We start from the raw sequence: 17318 nt of genomic DNA, 5'->3' as shown, positions 1-17318 counted from the left end.
ACATAACCTCCAACTTTCCTAGAAAAACCGGAAAAACTGATTTTTTCGTTTTTTATTCTTATTTCTGCGAAAAAATGTAGTAGGGGTTTGAAATTTGGAGGAAGTTGAACCGTTTCCAAGATCTCACGATTTCTGAAAAAAACCAGGCATCTATTTTGCAAGGGGATGAAAAATCTATTTTTTTTCATCGTACAGAGGTGCGCGTGGTAGCAAAATTTTCGTAACGAGTAATCAAAAATAAAAAATATTATTCCAATAGAAAAATTTTAAGAAAAGCGTCAAAAACTGTGGGAACAGTTTTAAGGTAGGTATACCGTTTTTGACAGTAGGTAAATAGCTTTTTTGCAAATAAATTAACGTATTGGATCCGCGCTAATAATAAGTTTTTGAAATCTGTCTTCTCTCCCCTCTTTAATGTTGCTAAAATATGTTCTTTTATTTCCCAGTGCCCAACTGCCTTAATTAAAACATCTTTATTATTTCTTTTTTCTGCATTTTTGACGCAATAAAAGCAATTCGAAATAAAATCGAACTCTTTTGCTTCCTGAACAATTTGTTTTTGTTCACTAACTCTTCTTCCTGCCTGTTTTACAGCTGATGGGAATTATGAATAAAATCCTGACGACGTTTATTCCAGGTTTTACATCTCAAATCATTTGCTTTGGTCAATGGCCGGTAAAACTAACGTTCTTATTTCAGATTTTACAAGTTTTCAACAGGCCCAACGCAATTGCATCAGCTATAAAACACGCAGGAAGAAGAGTCAGTGAACAAAAAGAAATTGTTCAGGAATCAGGAAGCAAGATAATCCGATTTTATTTCGAATTGCTTTTATTGCGGTAAAAATGCAGAAAAAAGAAATAATAAAGATGTTTTAACTAAAACAGTTGAACATAAGATAACAAAAGAGAATATTTAAGCAAACATTAAAGAGAAGCAAGAAGACAGATTTCGAAAAAATCTTTATTAACATCCAATATGTTGATATATCATGTGAAAAATCGTGTAGATATATCTTTTAACTGTTGTTCCAGTTTTTGGCTATTTTCTCGAATTTTTGCTATAGGAATAATATTTTCTTATTTTTGTTTATTAAAATATAAATCTTCCCGAAAATTTTGCTACCCCGCGCACCTCTGTACGATGAAAAAAAAATAGATTTTTCATCTCCTCGAAAAAGAGGTGGTTTTTTTCAGAAATCGTAAGATCTTGGAAACGGTTCAACTTTACAGGCCCAAAAAATTATCTTCTTTTTTTATCATAAAACAAGCTATGTTTGCTCCAAATTTCAAACCCCTACGACATTTTTTCGCAAAAATAAGAATAAAAAAACGAAAAAAAGACAGTTTTTCCGGTTTTTCTAGGAAAATAGTGCAGATACAAAAGTTGCTCATTTTTTTAATATCTATAACTTTTACATTTCGGCTAAAATTAATAGTTTTGCCACAATTTGCAAAACACCACTTTCCACCCCTTTCAACCCCCGTGATTTCACCCGCGGAAAAATTCAGTTGTTTAATTATTTTTTCCCAATTTCTATTCATTTCACCTGCCTGAAAAACCCGGTTTCGCCCGGTAACTAATTTTTTTTGTCAATAAATATTATATAACCTGGACTACTTGTTTAGAGCGTCATATGGAGTGAGAGCGCTTATGTGATTATACAGATAGCAGATCGGATTTATGGCTCAGTGGTAAGAGCATTGGGTTATAAATCCGAAGGTCGGGTGTTCGAACCTGGGTTGAGGTGAATTTTTCATCAGTTCCGAGCATTCTACCGGCTACTCCGAATTAGGTTTTCCTGCAGTTTTCCTAATTCGTAAGGTAAATACCGGAGTAGTTGTTATTAATGCACAATGCTTTGTATGTTCTATATATATTTAAGTTGACCTGTAAATGGATGCGTTCTGTTGGTCAATAAACTATTATTATTAGTAGTATAGACCATCTTAAGACCTTCTGCAGAGGCACCTCTAAATAGCATTATGCGGGTCACTCTGTAATTGGGCGCATGCCTGTTGAGGGCCCAAAACAAGAGAGGGATAATAAAATTAAAAAAAACGTTGGAATTTTGGGGACTTTTTAAATGTTCGAACAGGTTGGACATTAGATATCAAGAAAGTCTATAGGGTGTCAAAATTAGAGGCTCAAATTTTCCAGGAAATTGTACAAGACGTGGAATTGTGTAAGTACAAGTACGTCATTAAATTTCTTTAGTACGTTGTCCTCTTGGGGGGGGGGGGGTAATATTATATCAGTTTGGTTTTGTTGCGAAAATAACTTACCAATTACAGGTTTATCGTACACATTGTAAAGATGCAATTCAGCAGAATTCGGAGCGTGGGTAGTTACAAGGTGCATTTTGATGTTTTCCTATGTACATGCAATTAATCAATTATCATTTTACGAGTTGTTTTCGCTTCAGCTCCACTCGAATTAACGTTCATTTTGACGGAATAAAATCCCTTTAAACAACTTTCTATACCTATTTTTTTTACAACAACTGTACAACTCGCGAGACGGCTGTCTTGTAATCAAAATACGCTCAACTACCGCTGATACATAGACATGTGGCGCAGCTAAGTATCCCAGGCGGGTGATTGCTATGACTCCATGGATAAAGTCTGATTCCAGTAAATCCGGTTCAAAGGATGCTGTATCATTCAAATGCTTCATAGAATAGAGGAATCCAAAAGGATTCTCGACGATTGCTCATTAAACGTAATATAGAAAACTATATTAACATGAGTAGCACATTTTTCACGTACGTTTACTCCTGAGGAGTGCGGTAGACGGCATTTTGAACAACTTTCGATTCCGATTCGGCCATTTGCCGATACAGGAGTAGAGTTTCGAATAATCGGACTCGATCATGACTTGTTACACGTGATAAAGGAGACTTTATCGACACTAGTACTCCGGGTTGTGGAAAGCGTTAGGGACTGACCACTCCAGTCCACTTAATAGGGTTTGGACTCTGAGGATGTGTAAAAGTAGCTTAATGGTAGAGCCAAGAGAATAATTTGTGGGTATTATTTTCCGGGGAAATTTTTCATGGTTCTACTGGAGCAGCAATTGAAATCCGAAGGGATATATAAGTGTTAGCTGCATTTCGCAATTATATGAAGACTACTACTACTGCTGGAAGTATATTAAATTAGACACCAAATAAATTGTTTATATCCGTACCCAAAAAAGAAGCCATACGGAAAAAGTGGCTACAACTTGCATGTCGAGACCCAGCGTATTCAATAAAAATAACACTATTTTTGTGAGGACCACTTTGATGTAAGCTTTATTTTGTATTCACAAAAACCCCCATATGGGATGGCAAGTTGGGGTCGGTTTCTTCGTCGAAAACTAAAGAAACTGCATGCAGCTTTGCGTGAACCTTATGTTCCGGGCAAATTTTGACATAGCTGTGCATAAGTTGCAATCACGCTTAAGAGTCTTCTGTACGACTGCACCCAATGTAAATTTCCATAAGAGCGCCCGCCATAAAAACTCAAGTTGTTTTTCCAAAAAAAAATGTACTACTTTATAAATTTAGACCTTTATCTATAAAATGTTAGTAATGTAAAAAAGTTGCGCTTACGTAGAGATCTATCTTACTGAATCATCTTCATATGATAGCTTCGATGACCTAAAAACAAAGCATTTGTACACATTTCTCTTAAGTAACTACATTTCTTGTAAAAAATCTAAGCTTAACTTAAAAACCTACAAAACTTATATGGCAGTTTTACTATTTCTAAATTCTAATGAGGAAAAATCTTTGTTGGGTGCGAGAAATATTTCCAACATCATTACATCAATTTTTGGCAGATTTGCTGCTATCAGCTCTCGTATACCTACTTTCCATTCTTATCTGGTTTAAAAAACTAAACTTTAGGATAATATAATCACTATAAAATTGAACAAGCACTAAATTAAAAGACGTAGACAAACGCTATAAACGCACAGAGGATCGCTGCTTGAACCGCCAATTAGGATAATGACGTCACGCGCTCTGATTGGCGTTTGATATCACATGACAAATGTCGTTATTTTTTAATTTTATTTTTACTAAAATATAATAATTTCTGGTGTACATTACCAAATAAAGTTATTTTGCGATACCCTGGCACCTTACTCTATCTTATGAAACAGAAATTTGTTTATTCTTTTTCCACTGTCATGTACCCTATTATTATGCTAAATAACGCTGCATACAATTTGGAGGAACGGTTGGTAATCGTAAACCAGCAAAATACACGACATATCGAACATAAAAATACATAATAATCTGAAATATATCCCTTACTTTATGATAGCCTTGTATATTTATTGATTTCTGAAGCATCAATTAATAAAGTAGGTAATGTAGAGGTATTTTAAAAAAATCCAATTAAGGGGTATCCTAATTTGCAAACTTTTTGTTTCGCCAAAATTTTTTGCAGAGAATAATATAAAACTAATTCCTGTCTGTTAGAGCGAATAAATTTTACATCCTAGATACAGTTACTTTAAATAATATATGTAGGTACTCACCTAACATACAAAAGTTCAAACTAAATAGAATTAGTTTAACCGGTGGTTAATTCTTTGGTGAGTAGGCAATGAAGATGAAATCAGATATCAAACTGAGACCGGCATGCGGCGTGAATTTGCTCTTCGCCTTTAATTTCTCCTCAATTTGCCATAATTGTTATGTTTACATGGCGTATCAGGAAGTGTAGCGACAAATAAGATTCCTGTAAAAAGATTTATCATTAGCGATAATTGATGTAGAAAACTAAGGATGAAGAGCAGGAAGAAATTAAAAGATCTAATGGCCATTCAAAAGTGTAACTAGATATAATTGTATCATTTGGTGTTATCACTTTCCCTATTGTTACCGTCAAACTGTTGTGGTAGGCGTATGCATTAGGTTAGGTAACGCAATTTCACAGCTTCTTCGTGCGAAATGATGCACATTGCCCACCGATTCGCATCGTTGTCATAAAGACAATCAAGATTTCTTATTCTACCACGAGATGTGTTAATAAGACAAAATAAAAATGGGGATGGCAAAACAATTATAGCGTGATATGTTACGGAATATAGGAACGAGTAGGTAGTTCAGTCTAACATTTCAGTTTGAACATGAGTGATCTGTTGACGCGATTATGTGTCATTATTTTAGTGTTAAGTTACAGTACAGTTCTTGCGGCTTACAACATTACGGATCGTTATTTATCTATGGGCCCCCGAAATAATTACCAGACGAGACAGGAACGTTTACTAAACTTTAACACGGACACGGACGGAGAGATTAGTGTAAGTAGACAACTTCCAAATTTTCCAATGATGCATTTCATGTAATTCGATATTAGCTTGTGTGTCATGGATATCTTCTCGAAAGTACCTACGCTTCTGTATAGAATTCTTATTATTGAAGTAATCATAACAGTAAATGCTATAGTTATTATCACTGGTCTGTTTAGTACAGTGGGAAAAATAACAATTTTAAAATGTTGCAAACTTCGTTTAAATCTGAATATACAGGTTCCAGAAAAGCAACTTGAAGGGCTCCGTATCCACCCTTGAGAAAAGATGGAAGTACGGAAGCATTAACTTCACAACTGGATTTCATTATCCTTATCACTTTTTAAACTGGAGTGACAATTTTCAAATGTTCCCAAAATCACAACGGACCCCCAATCCAACTGATCTGGTCCTAAACTTCTTTTATTTAAAGATAAGCTCTCGGTATTTGTTGGAACATAGGTATACAGGGTGGTGACTGTAACTTGCGTCACGCATCATAGGGATTTCAATGTAAAATTCATGACATGCCGTTATTGGCTTCCCAAATTATTTTAGAGCAAAAATGTATTAAGGTTGTTTGTAGAAAAAAATTTTTTACGTCAATCAACCGTATTAGTTTTCAATTTTTTGCATAATAAAGACGGAAAATTGGAAAACTAAAACCCTAATCTTTTTCAATAATCTGTGATGCCATGGAATTTTATAATACAAAATCTACGCCAAAATCCGTCATGTCATGGAATGTCTGTTATAAAACAAATCAAATTCTATCAAAAAGTATTATATTTAGAACAGCAAATTCAACATAATCATAAAGAAAGACCAAATTACTAAAAACGGTTTCCTAATATAACAATTTACAATAAATGTTCGAATAAGTCACCATTAACTGCAAGACAGTTTTAGTCAATCATAAAATCCATTTCGAACTGCTGCTAATTGATAACTGAATATCTTTTGTTTTAGAAAATTCCAAGGCATCGCAGATTATTGAAAAAGATGCGGGTTTTATTTTTCCAATTTTTCGTCTTTATATGAAAAAAATTGAAAACTAACACGGTTGATTGGCGTAAAAAAACTTTTTCTACAAAAAACTTTAATACATTTTTGCTCTAAAATTATTTGGGGAGCTAATAATCACATGTTATGAATTTTACTCGTGATGCGTTACGCAAGTCACCACCCTGTATATTCATCGACAAACAATACAATTATTAACATGTGGTCAAATTTACTTTTATCTAAAGTTATCTGTCAGTTAAATCTGACGGACGTCGGTACCCTTTCAGGATTAATTTAAATGGAATCAAATGAGTGTATGTTAGGGCGTTAGGCTAAAATAACGAGAAATGTTCACAACACTTTATGGCCTCTTTGAAACGTCCATAACAATCGCGTTGTATCTTACTCAAAAATACCACATTACGATATTTAAGTTCTTACTCTCAATAAATTGACCAGAACACATTTTGATTATTATAAATGGCCATAATGCGTTTTCAACGCTATCTGACGCAACAATATAAATAAAGCGACTTAGTTACATTTACTTTATTTTTTTTATTTTATTTATTATCAACAAACTGTGCTTCATGGTTCTCACAATTTATTAGTCGAAATTTGCTTTATTCACTGGAATAATTTACCAATCTTCCGCAGTATGGAAACGTCCAAAATTAGTGTAATTTAACTTTAGGTTTCGACAGCCAACAAAAACACGAATTAATTATCGTTAACCTTTTTAGCGTTGCCGTTTAATGTCAATCTAAAAACGCAAGACATGCACAGTTTTCACTCACAGACTTGCTTCTTAATCGTACAACTGCTCCAAATATATCCGCAATAGACGTTTTGAACCTTGGACTCCAACGCTTTCGTGGTACCAATTTGTTTAAATGAGAGCAAGTTAATCCGTTAATGCAGCGTTCGAACTGCATAGATGTACGTCTAGAGTTTGGCTGAGTATGCGTTTCTCCCACCCAATTTTTACCTATATACTCGCCGAGCTCGAATGATGAAACCAACCGTTCACCCTCTTTTTTATGCATGTGAAGGTATAGCAGAAACACCGCCTCCCATATTCCGCCACGACGGTTTTTATAACCGGCAACACTGGAGGTTGCGACTCCTATGTGGTTGAACACTCACTCTTATCCTAACGTGCTTTATTTTCTCCCATATTAGTTCCGTTCTCTTTCCTTATGAAACGGTACACGTGGAAACTTGGCTATACCAGCATATTTGTAAATTTAACTCTTTAAAGCCCAAAGGGACCACCTGTTACAACAGTCGTAAGCCCTCTTAAAGTTTCCACTCTTAAAGATCGACTTCGGTGGGGAAATGACCATAGTCTTTATCTGGATGCTCCAGAAGCGAAATTTACATATTTTCCAAGACCATCTGGATTTTATCTAAGAAAAATTAAAATTGTTATTTACGCAGCAATTTCACTAACTTTCTTCTGCCTCTTTTGAAAGAAACTACAGAAATGCATTTAGAAATGGAACATGTTGTTTTGCAGATTAACAAGGGCAAACCTAGTATGATATGTGGTTATTAATCACGATTTCTGGTGGGGCCCTATTATACACTTTTCCCGGTAGGCCATAACAAAGCAGTCCATTGATCAATGTCAATCAACTTCCACCTTGGATGGCACTGTTGGATGATTTTACTTACTGGCACGTTGACCTGTAGTTGTTCCTTACGTTATTAACTCGTTATATAAAACCTACCTTTTTCTCTTTACCCATATAAATAACTGTTATGTATTATGTGGTCAATAAACAATGTGATATTGGTATAGCTAAAACTTAATTTGGGTAGATTTATGAGAAGAAAAATTTAATACACATTTTGAGCGAATTTTTCTATAATTTACCTCTGCTTCATAAAACATCCGCGTTATTAACAACGAAAGCTGTACAATATAATGGCTGCTCTCTTCTTACATCAAGGGGAAAGTAGGTCACCGCATTTAAAACTCTTCTAATCTGATTGATGTTTCTGCATGTTGATGTATTGTTGTTGTGTATTGATGGAACGCTATTTATCACTTTTTCCACTAAATATTAATACTTAAACGCAACGTAAAAATACGTCAACCTCGTGTTGCGTAAACGTTCTCACGCGTCTCTCTCTCTTAATGCCCGCACTCGTCTGCAAATTCTGCATACTCGTTTTGGATTTAAATTAACAATGAAAAGAAGAACTAAAAATGACATAACGGAGAACTTAACGCCCATTTACACCAACTAAAAATAAAGAAACATCTAACCCTTGTGAAAAATCATTGATATGCCTATAAAAATGTTATGCGTTAGTGTAAATAATCATTGTACAGAGTGTAAAATTACCAAATTAAATATTTACAATAACAATTTTAGAAACATCGGGTTCGATTCCCATCAGTCGATGCAGAATTCTTTTAATTTTTTTATATTTACGATTTCTACATTTCGCCAGACTAATATAAGATTTCACACAGGCTCGTAGGGGCTGGTATTTCCGGTAATGCCTTATTTTCAATTAGAAGTGCCAACTTATGCTACTTATTGTTAAATAAAAACTTTTATTTGTTACTCAGTTGTAAACGTTGATTAACAAGACAAAACGCAAACGGGTAAACGTCATGTTTAAACGCTACTGACTTGTAAAACTGACAGCAGACTTGTAAAACTGACAGCAGACCTGTAAAAATTTTACAAGTTAGTAATCTAGTAATTTCATTGGCCAGAATTAATGCGAAGTTCTCTGTTACATGGATCACATGATATTTTAGACATTTCTTCAAGATCAATTTAAGAACTAATTATTTACGTTTACTATTGTTTACAAATGAGTAACAAATAAAATATTGTACATTATACGCCAGGTAATAGTTTTTACTGGCTCTATCGCCAGTAAAAACTCACTTACCTGGCTAATAATGTAAAATACTATAATTTTCCGTTCTTACAAATCGAGTAAACTGAAAGGATCTGTCTTCTTTACCCAAGCGTAACTTTTTTACATTATAGTATATAGATGATTATAGTTGCAATGCAAGAGACAAGATGATATTTTTGCTTTGTCAACTCCTGTCTTGGTGCTTAGTTAGTTCCCGCAGACACTGAGCAGCGGCGCCACTTGTTACACTGAAATTGTTGATTTACCGCCCGCCAAGATACAGACTTTATTTACAAAAAATATGATTTCATTTTTTGGGGTAATGTTTAGAAGGAACTGTCGGTTTACTTTTTCCATAAATCGTCTTGATCGCGAGTAAAAAAATGAAACAGATTAGCCCAATAATCGGCGCAAAACAGCTAATCTTTAAACAATCGATATTCAGTTGCTATACACTTTTTAAAAAAAATAGTCCTCGAAATAGTCCGAACATTTTGTAGATAAAGGTCTAAATTTATAAAATAGTTCTTTAAAAAAATTTTTTTTGAAAAACAACTAGAGTTTTTATGGCGGGCGCTCTTATGGAAATTTACATTGGGTGCAGTGGGTACAGAAGACTCTTAACGCAGGGATAACTAGGGGCTGGGTACCACGGTAAAATATAATAACCCTACAATACCTAAAGAATACTTTTCCCACACCGACGGGTAGGTAGGATTTCGCTCATCAAGTGGTTGCCAATTGATTAACAAATTTCTCTTGAACATAGAAACTGAAAAAGAACGCATTACAACGAATTTGCTTTAAATGTTTGAAATATATATAGTTGAAGTCGTGTAAAGGTTGTAATGGCGGTTATTTAAATTCTAAAAGTATAAACTTACATACTGATGAAAACTTACTTCGAAACTAAACCAACATGTTTGTTTAGTCTTCTATTTGGGTAAATGAACGATAAAAGTGACAATAAAACGAATGTCACACACAATTTAATAATAAATTAATACGTATACCTACATTGTATAGTTCTTGCACAATGTTTTATTGTCATATACATATACAGTTTATGTTTATCACATATTTTTTTGGATTTAAGAGATAATAATAATTGCTTGATAGCTCCTTCCCGAGCTTTTTGAATAGTAATTTCTGTCACAATCGTTTTTTGAATCTTAAAAGTTAACTGTTTATTATTAGATCATAACACTCTTAACACTCTTAACGTTATTTGTTTCAAATTTGCACTATAAATTGTTGGCGCTACCGAAGTAAAAAGCCTCAACTTTGTAACAGGGTTACATTTCATGGTGGGCAAATTATTTGTTAAGTGATTATATTGTACCTGCCACTCGAAACTTAATTTCCGCGCGGAGAAATTGTACACGAAATGGAACACTATTCCAATTTGGACTAACGAATTTTTGGGTGCTAATTTTTACGGGTCTTTGACTTCAGCTCCAACTCGTGTCTAACAAATCACTTTTATTTTGACCTGAGCTATACGACGACTCAAAACGCATTGAAAATTTCCCGCGCTGTTCGACGAATCACTAATTTCTGTTACACCTCAGTAAAAAGTTAGCAGTTTTCTTATTAGTAAACAAGATGTGATTCAGCTGTACACTACTTTTATAATTGTATCTTATTTCGCGACTAAACGTATCCTCAATTCCTCAGGGTATTATATGCAAATAATTCAACAGGACTGTATCCAGGTCACAAGCTATAGAAAAAATATAAGAAAAAATCGAATTAAATAAATACGATAAAGAGCTCCCGTTACAACTTCGATTCGAATTTTAGGATTAAAACAGGAACGTTACATAATAATATAAGTCTCAATAAAAATTATTAGCACTAGCGCTTTTAACGAAATTTAGTGTGTACAGACGAGTTTGATCCTTTTTTTGTCAAAATTCCAATATCTTTCTCTACTGTTATTGTGTTAAAAATCACGGCCAAACGTATTAAAGATGCTTTTCTAATCGATGCGTATTAAACGGATTCGGACATGACAGTTGTAACGAATGCATGCATATGTTTAAAATTCTGTTATTCAATTATTTATTTTTCCAGATTGAAATGCAATTTGCAGTTCCCTTTATCAGGATACCGGTGGAGAAAGCCATACATGCGACAAAAGGCGCCGTAGCTAATGTCAATGTAGCCGCACTTGTGGTAACAGCAGCGATCGCTCTTATGACTGGTTTCGTTTTACCTGCCCTTCTTAAACTATTCAGCTATAAATACATGAACATGGCAGAAGCAGCTGACATGCCCATGGGAAGAAGTGAGTACCTTTCTAATGACCATTTCAATTTTTATTACTTACGATTTGACGAATTTATCACGGTTCAGAATAATATAAAATGCACGTGCGAAGGTAGGCGCTAAATGATTTGAGTAAGGGAATAAAGTATAATTCTATTTTTCAAGCGACTGCTTCTTATTGCTCGGAAGTAAAATCGTTTCGTCCGTTAACGCTTGGCTCAGCACCCGAAAGTGAGCTCGGCCCGCTCGCCTGGCTCGCAGTGACTTAAAGGGAATTTGTCCATTTGAAATGAACTGTGCCATTAAAATATGAAACGGGCTCGAACCCCCTGCGCGTGCGCGGTTTTTTGTCTATAATATATCGAGACAAAAAGTAAGTGATTGTGAGTAAGAAAGAGGTCACATCTGTCGGCACCGGTCGGCACTTACCAAATACCACTTTTGAAATTTCTTATTCATTTTATGGAAAAATGATGACACAAAAGTAGCAGGAGTTTGAGGTATACAATTTGCTCTGAAACGGTGAAAGTCCTGATTACTCCCGTCTATAAAAAAGTTACAAGAAATTTTTGTCTCGACGAGCGTTGAGTGAAAAATTTGTACAAGAAAAACTTTTTTTCTGTAATATATATATATATATATACTTTACTTAAAAAGCCGATTGATGTCACTTTATAATTAGTATTAACTTCTAAATATTCACTTCTTTTTACCCTTTTTACCCTTGTTACCCTTGGCACCTTTCTTGCCGCCAGCACCACCTTTTGCGGCACCGCCTTTGGGTTTCGGATCAAAATCTTCTGTATTGTACTGCGTATCAGTGTGGACCACGTTTTTCTTCCTCTTAAGCCGTTCGGGTCTTATGATTCCTGCCGGCGGTGTAAATTCTATATCTAGCTCGCTATCAGATGACGATGTTGATTCTACATCCTCGCAATAACACGAACGCGAGTCGTCTTTCTCTTTGTTTTTTGTAATTTTAAATTGCAAGGGCGAACATTCCATGTACGGATTTTCATTATCCTCAATCGTTTTTGGATCTTTAAGGGGATTCATGGTGATCATGTACGTTCCGTCTCTTTTTTTTATTTGTAAAGTTGGTTTCGGGGCGACGGAGGCGTCGGTGTCTGAATCGTATTGTGATTTGGGTCTTCTTCTTCCTTCTCTACCCATGCCACTTCCTAATGGTAACGGTGTCAGTCCTCTTTCTTTCCGATGAGCTATAATTCTAGCAGCGATAGTACGAGCAACGGCGCCTGGCCGCCAACCTCTCCTAGGCTGGAACAGAAGCACAGTTGCACTACTTAGGTACTATCAATCACCATATCAACCTTTAATCCCACACACGGAACGTCGATATTCCACGCCCAACCCATTTTCGCAGGTACGTTTCGTCCGGGGATGATACACTCGCGATGACCAACATTGACTCCGGGATATAAGTCTCCCAATTTATACACATAATTTGCTTTTCGTCTTTTTCCTCTCATTCTTCTTGTAGGTTTAGCTACATCTGAACTTGGGATGGGCGTATTATTAGAAAACCGTTCTGTAAAAGGAACACTAGCGTTAAGTATCTAAAAAATCCGTGTCATTACGTGGAATGGCCGTGCCGTCATCCCCTGCGCCCAAACTAGCTTTACGTGAAGACCTTCGGTGATTATCCAGCTCAACGGGAATCGTTGCGCCACCCAGCTCAATTTCACAAGGAAATGCAGTTGGTATGTCACCATTTACACACTCTGAGTGAACTCCGAACGGACACTCGGGGTTGCTACATACACTATCTTTAGCTTGCATTTTCGCCGCGTTACCATCGCGATATGGACAGTCGGGATTTGGGCATATGGAATCAAACGATGGACTGTTCTTGTTGTAAGAGCAATCGGGATTGGCACAAACTGAATTGTTGTCAGGTGCGCTTGATTGAAATGGACATTGTGGATTGTCGCACAAATCCGCCTGGTTCTCCGGAATAAAACAAGGTGATGGTTTTCTGGGAGTAAAAGGGCGTCCCGCGCTTGGCGCCCGACCGCCGGCCGAAGAGCCGGGACAAGGTCGCGCGGGAAGATTAAGCGGGCAGAAAGCATCGCCACAAGTCGGTGGATTAGCTGGACATGTTGCATTTGTGCAGCAAGGCATTATGCATGTCGTGAAGCACGGCGAAGGCGGACATTGGGCAGGATCACAAGCGGGAGCAGGTGGTGGAGAGACAAAAGGACACGTTGGATCACCACAGGTTGGTGGTGGAGGTGGTTGGGCGTTGGGGCAAGGTTGTGGCGGACTGAATGGGCAATTTGTATCGCCGCAAAATGGCGGGATTGCAAAAGGACATTGCTCACTACCACAAGGTCCTTTGGCGGTGTACCGTAGCTCTTTGGGTTTGAAAGGGCATTGCGGGTTCCTACAAGGCCCTTTTGGTAAGGGTTCTGGGCAATCCCAATGTATTGGATCTAAAGGACGCGATGGGGTTACAGGCGCACTATGGCATGGTGGAGGTTTGCAACGAGCGGTCATATATTGCAAGTCCATTACGTCGTCATCAGTCGTCATTCCTAACCGTTGTTTTGTAAATGGGCAGGTAGGTTTTCCGCATGCACTTTTGAGTTGCTGTGCCTGAAAGGTTTTATCTGCTTCGACAGACTGAGGCCTCGAGTAAGGACAGCTGGGGGTGCCACAAGCCGACAATACGTTGGGTTCTGTTGAAACCCGTGGAGTGGTTCCGTTTACGCTATCCGAATCGGTTGGTGGCGGAAAGCAGAGCTTTTTACACGACTCGTCGATGACATTAAACGCAAACGGACAAATGCTCTGGCCACAAGGCCCTAACGCCTTTTTATATGCACTCAAAACTTTATCAAATGATTGCATTAGGTCCTTACACATCGCCATTGGTTTTGGTGGCATATCAGAACCATCATCCTGCCCTCCTCCACCTCGTAGTCTTAGAGGATTGCCACACTTACATGTCTTAACTTCCTCCTCTTTTTCAGTTTTAGGTATGTAAGGTTGGTCCAAAGAATGTGGACGAGTGTAAACACCATAAGGTCCATAATTTTCCAAATTGCCGTAGGTATGACTCAGTCCGTATGAAATGGGAACGTCGCAATCGCCATGCAGTGTTCCGAGTCCAGAACCGGTTGCTGCCGGACCAATTCCGTACTCGGCGAATTTTTGAGCCCCCGGGCAGTGTTTGTTCTTGCATAGAATTTTGTTCAGTTGTTCCGTTGACATATCTTCCGGTCTTATTCTATCTGTCGATTAAAACAAGTTGCAACCGCTTATTTGCCTATGGATTTTACTACCTTGCTTAAAAAACGTTTTATCGGCTGGGCCGCAAATTGGGGCAACTAGTGGTATTTCCTGCTTGCTTTCTTCGCCATACCTAAAAACGATGGCATTTGTATAATTAGTTTAAAAGGTGCACACACTGACGTTTCTGCTTTAAATGTTGTAGCAGTATTGATGTTTCTAAAAAAATATTTATTAGCTGGCAGTCCTTCCCCGTTGCTTTTGTTGGGTACTATTTGAAATTGGGTTTGAAGACTATGTCCATACGAAGATAATCTTATAAGTACTTCTAAGCTAGCAACGTGCGTTTCGTTTTCGTCAATTAACTCATACATGGCGCAGACAGACGCAGGCTCCACATCATTTGGATTTAATCCAGATTTCTCGACCATTTCAAGAAAATTGCGGGGCCAAGTCACTTTCACTCTTCCAACTGTGTAAGGTGCAGTATTCTGTTTCAGACTAAGCTCTAATGGCGACTGAACTAACGTTAGAAGTAAATCGTTAGATTTGCAGGGAAACAAAATCGATTTGCCCAGATCCAAACTCCAAATTCGATTTTCAGGATCTTTAACAAAGGTTATGAGGAATCTGTGAATTTTTTACTACACATGTTATCCTCACCAATAACTATATCCAACCCTCCAATATCTTCCGATTCGATATCCACGTTAACTAAATGTGCGAAAAGGACGCCTATTTTTATGTCGCTTGGTTTCGAAACGTCAATAGTGGTTGGAGTAAAGAAGATCCGTTCTATTAACACTTCCAACAAATACAACTGCTCCATTTCTCCTTTACGTACAATTTAGCTCCAAATATAGATTAATTTGTTACATTTGACAGTAAAATTTGACTTTATAAGTAACGTTCAGAACAAATGCCGATTCACAAATTTCTAACATGATTTGTTTATACTGACCTTTTCGATTATTATACGAGAAAGTTTTGAGATGGATTTACAGCACGCTAGTAAAGGACTACTAAGGTAACCCAAGAACCCTGCAAGAAGTTGGTCTCCCACTAAATTCTACTAATATAATGCTTTTCCTTCCCACCCGCGTCCATCACGAAATTGCGGAAACAACAAACAACAAATAAACAGAAAAGTTCTTGTACCAGTAAATACTAAAATTCGTCCAATGATAATCTCAATCTTTATTTTTGCAGGTTTCAAAAGTGGACCCTCGGAAATTTGGCGCTTCCTAACAGTAATGGATCAAGCTCTAATGGAAAATGACTTGGACACCACGTCTTGTATGCAAAAAATGGTGTGCTACACGGTAAGGGAATCGTCAAATAAAGTTTCCAACGGCCTAGCGTCGAGTAAAGACAAAATCATTGATGGAATAGTAACAAATGAATGGATAAGTAAATTATTCGACGGTACGCCGGTGCAGTCGGCGATAAGAAGTGGTTTAGATGGAGTGAATTGTTCGAACGAGTACAGCTTGTGTAAACTAGAGCAAAAGACGTTTGCTAATTTGGTTAGACAGTTCGCGAATACCATTAATTTGACGTAACGAGTGTAACTAGTCATAATACATACCTAATTTGTTTACTTTGCATATATTATTTGTTGTAGTGATAATTGTTGGGAAATTAAGTTTATGTTTTTTCTACATGTTATTTAGCATTGTTTTATTGTAAATAAGTATACATTTTGTTAGCAGTATTAATATACCTTTATCAAAATGTAGATAATTTTAGTTTGTAGCAATCATCCTGATTTGAACCACACAAAACCCGAGATGAGCTTATGTTTAGTGTAATGGCCTCTGACAGTACATAAAGTGAAGTGATAAAATGTAGAGGTATGACTTTGATTAGCAGACTCTGTAACGGAAGCCCGCTATACCGCTGTCGATTTTTTAAAAATTGTATTTGATTTAAAGTAAGCTATGACCAACAAAAAAAATGACTCGAATTGGCCCTGAAAGAGGGAGATAAACGTATCGGTCATCTGTAATTGTAGTTCATTTTTAATGTCACCTTAATTAATATTAGACTGACCTAAAATTTCCTTCTCTGAATCCAAATTTTGTTGATCATACCTACAACCCAATAAAATTGCATAATATGTACCGCTTCACACGAAAAGTGAACAATATAGTAACAACAAAGCGCGTTTAAAATGCTTTGCGATACTCTAAGTGAGTCGCGAGGATTGCGTGGGTTGCGTATCGGTTATTCTGCAGTGCTGAGCAACCCATTAGATAAGAATAGAAGTACCAGGTTGGTTGAAATGGGCTGCCGGCAGGGCCGGATAAACCATAAGGCGATATGGGCAATCGCCAGAGGCGAAAAGCGAATGGGGGCGAAATTTGTTGGGCCAATTCTTCCTAATTATCAAAAAAAATATAAATAAGAATCATACAACTTTACAGTTGGCATGACGACTCCTCAGGAGATGAAACTCAACTAAATCGCTTTACGAATATACCTTTGTCTTCTAACAACAAATGCGGCAGGTGAATGGTCGTTCTCTACCCCAAAAGAATTAAAAATTATTTGAGAAACTGTTTGAAAAATGATAAAACGATTAACTTAGCATATATATTTCTACAGACATTTTTAAT

At 36.7% G+C, this 17318-nt stretch overlaps 2 protein-coding genes across 2 annotated transcripts; one reads left to right on the top strand and one right to left on the bottom strand.

Moving 5' to 3' along the window:
* The first annotated feature begins 5129 nt into the window (after window positions 1-5129).
* On the top strand, window positions 5130-16383 carry LOC116181388. Its single transcript, XM_031501738.1, has 3 exons — window positions 5130-5298; window positions 11254-11467; window positions 15910-16383. The coding sequence occupies exons 1-3, from the start codon at window positions 5221-5223 to the stop codon at window positions 16260-16262; spliced, it is 645 nt and encodes a 214-aa protein (XP_031357598.1). The 5' UTR covers window positions 5130-5220; the 3' UTR covers window positions 16263-16383.
* Window positions 12083-15608, bottom strand: LOC116181387. The gene is made up of 6 exons (XM_031501737.1): window positions 15364-15608; window positions 14884-15307; window positions 14754-14833; window positions 13047-14702; window positions 12780-12997; window positions 12083-12726 (listed from the first exon to the last, which is right to left on the bottom strand). The coding sequence occupies exons 1-6, from the start codon at window positions 15527-15529 to the stop codon at window positions 12148-12150; spliced, it is 3123 nt and encodes a 1040-aa protein (XP_031357597.1). The 5' UTR covers window positions 15530-15608; the 3' UTR covers window positions 12083-12147.
* Window positions 16384-17318: the final 935 nt, after the last annotated feature.

Source organism: Photinus pyralis, unplaced genomic scaffold (assembly GCF_008802855.1).
Source record: "Photinus pyralis isolate 1611_PpyrPB1 unplaced genomic scaffold, Ppyr1.3 Ppyr1.4_LG9, whole genome shotgun sequence".
NCBI lineage: Eukaryota > Metazoa > Arthropoda > Insecta > Coleoptera > Lampyridae > Photinus > Photinus pyralis.
This window is presented reverse-complemented; position numbering and strand designations above follow the sequence as displayed.

What these genes read in the sequence shown, in the direction of transcription:
- LOC116181388 (XM_031501738.1), top strand. Translation starts at nt 5,221, where the DNA reads ATGGGCCCCCGAAATAATTACCAGACGAGACAGGAACGTTTACTAAAC. An exon ending in ACACGGACGGAGAGATTAGT is followed by an intron (nt 5,299 to 11,253) that starts GTAAGTAGACAA and finishes TTATTTTTCCAG; the next exon opens with ATTGAAATGCAATTTGCAGT. An exon ending in TGACATGCCCATGGGAAGAA is followed by an intron (nt 11,468 to 15,909) that starts GTGAGTACCTTT and finishes TTATTTTTGCAG; the next exon opens with GTTTCAAAAGTGGACCCTCG.
- LOC116181387 (XM_031501737.1), bottom strand. Translation starts at nt 15,529, where the DNA reads ATGGAGCAGTTGTATTTGTTGGAAGTGTTAATAGAACGGATCTTCTTT. An exon ending in AGGGTTGGATATAGTTATTG is followed by an intron (nt 15,308 to 15,363) that starts GTGAGGATAACA and finishes CCTTTGTTAAAG; the next exon opens with ATCCTGAAAATCGAATTTGG. An exon ending in TAAAACGTTTTTTAAGCAAG is followed by an intron (nt 14,703 to 14,753) that starts GTAGTAAAATCC and finishes TTTAATCGACAG; the next exon opens with ATAGAATAAGACCGGAAGAT.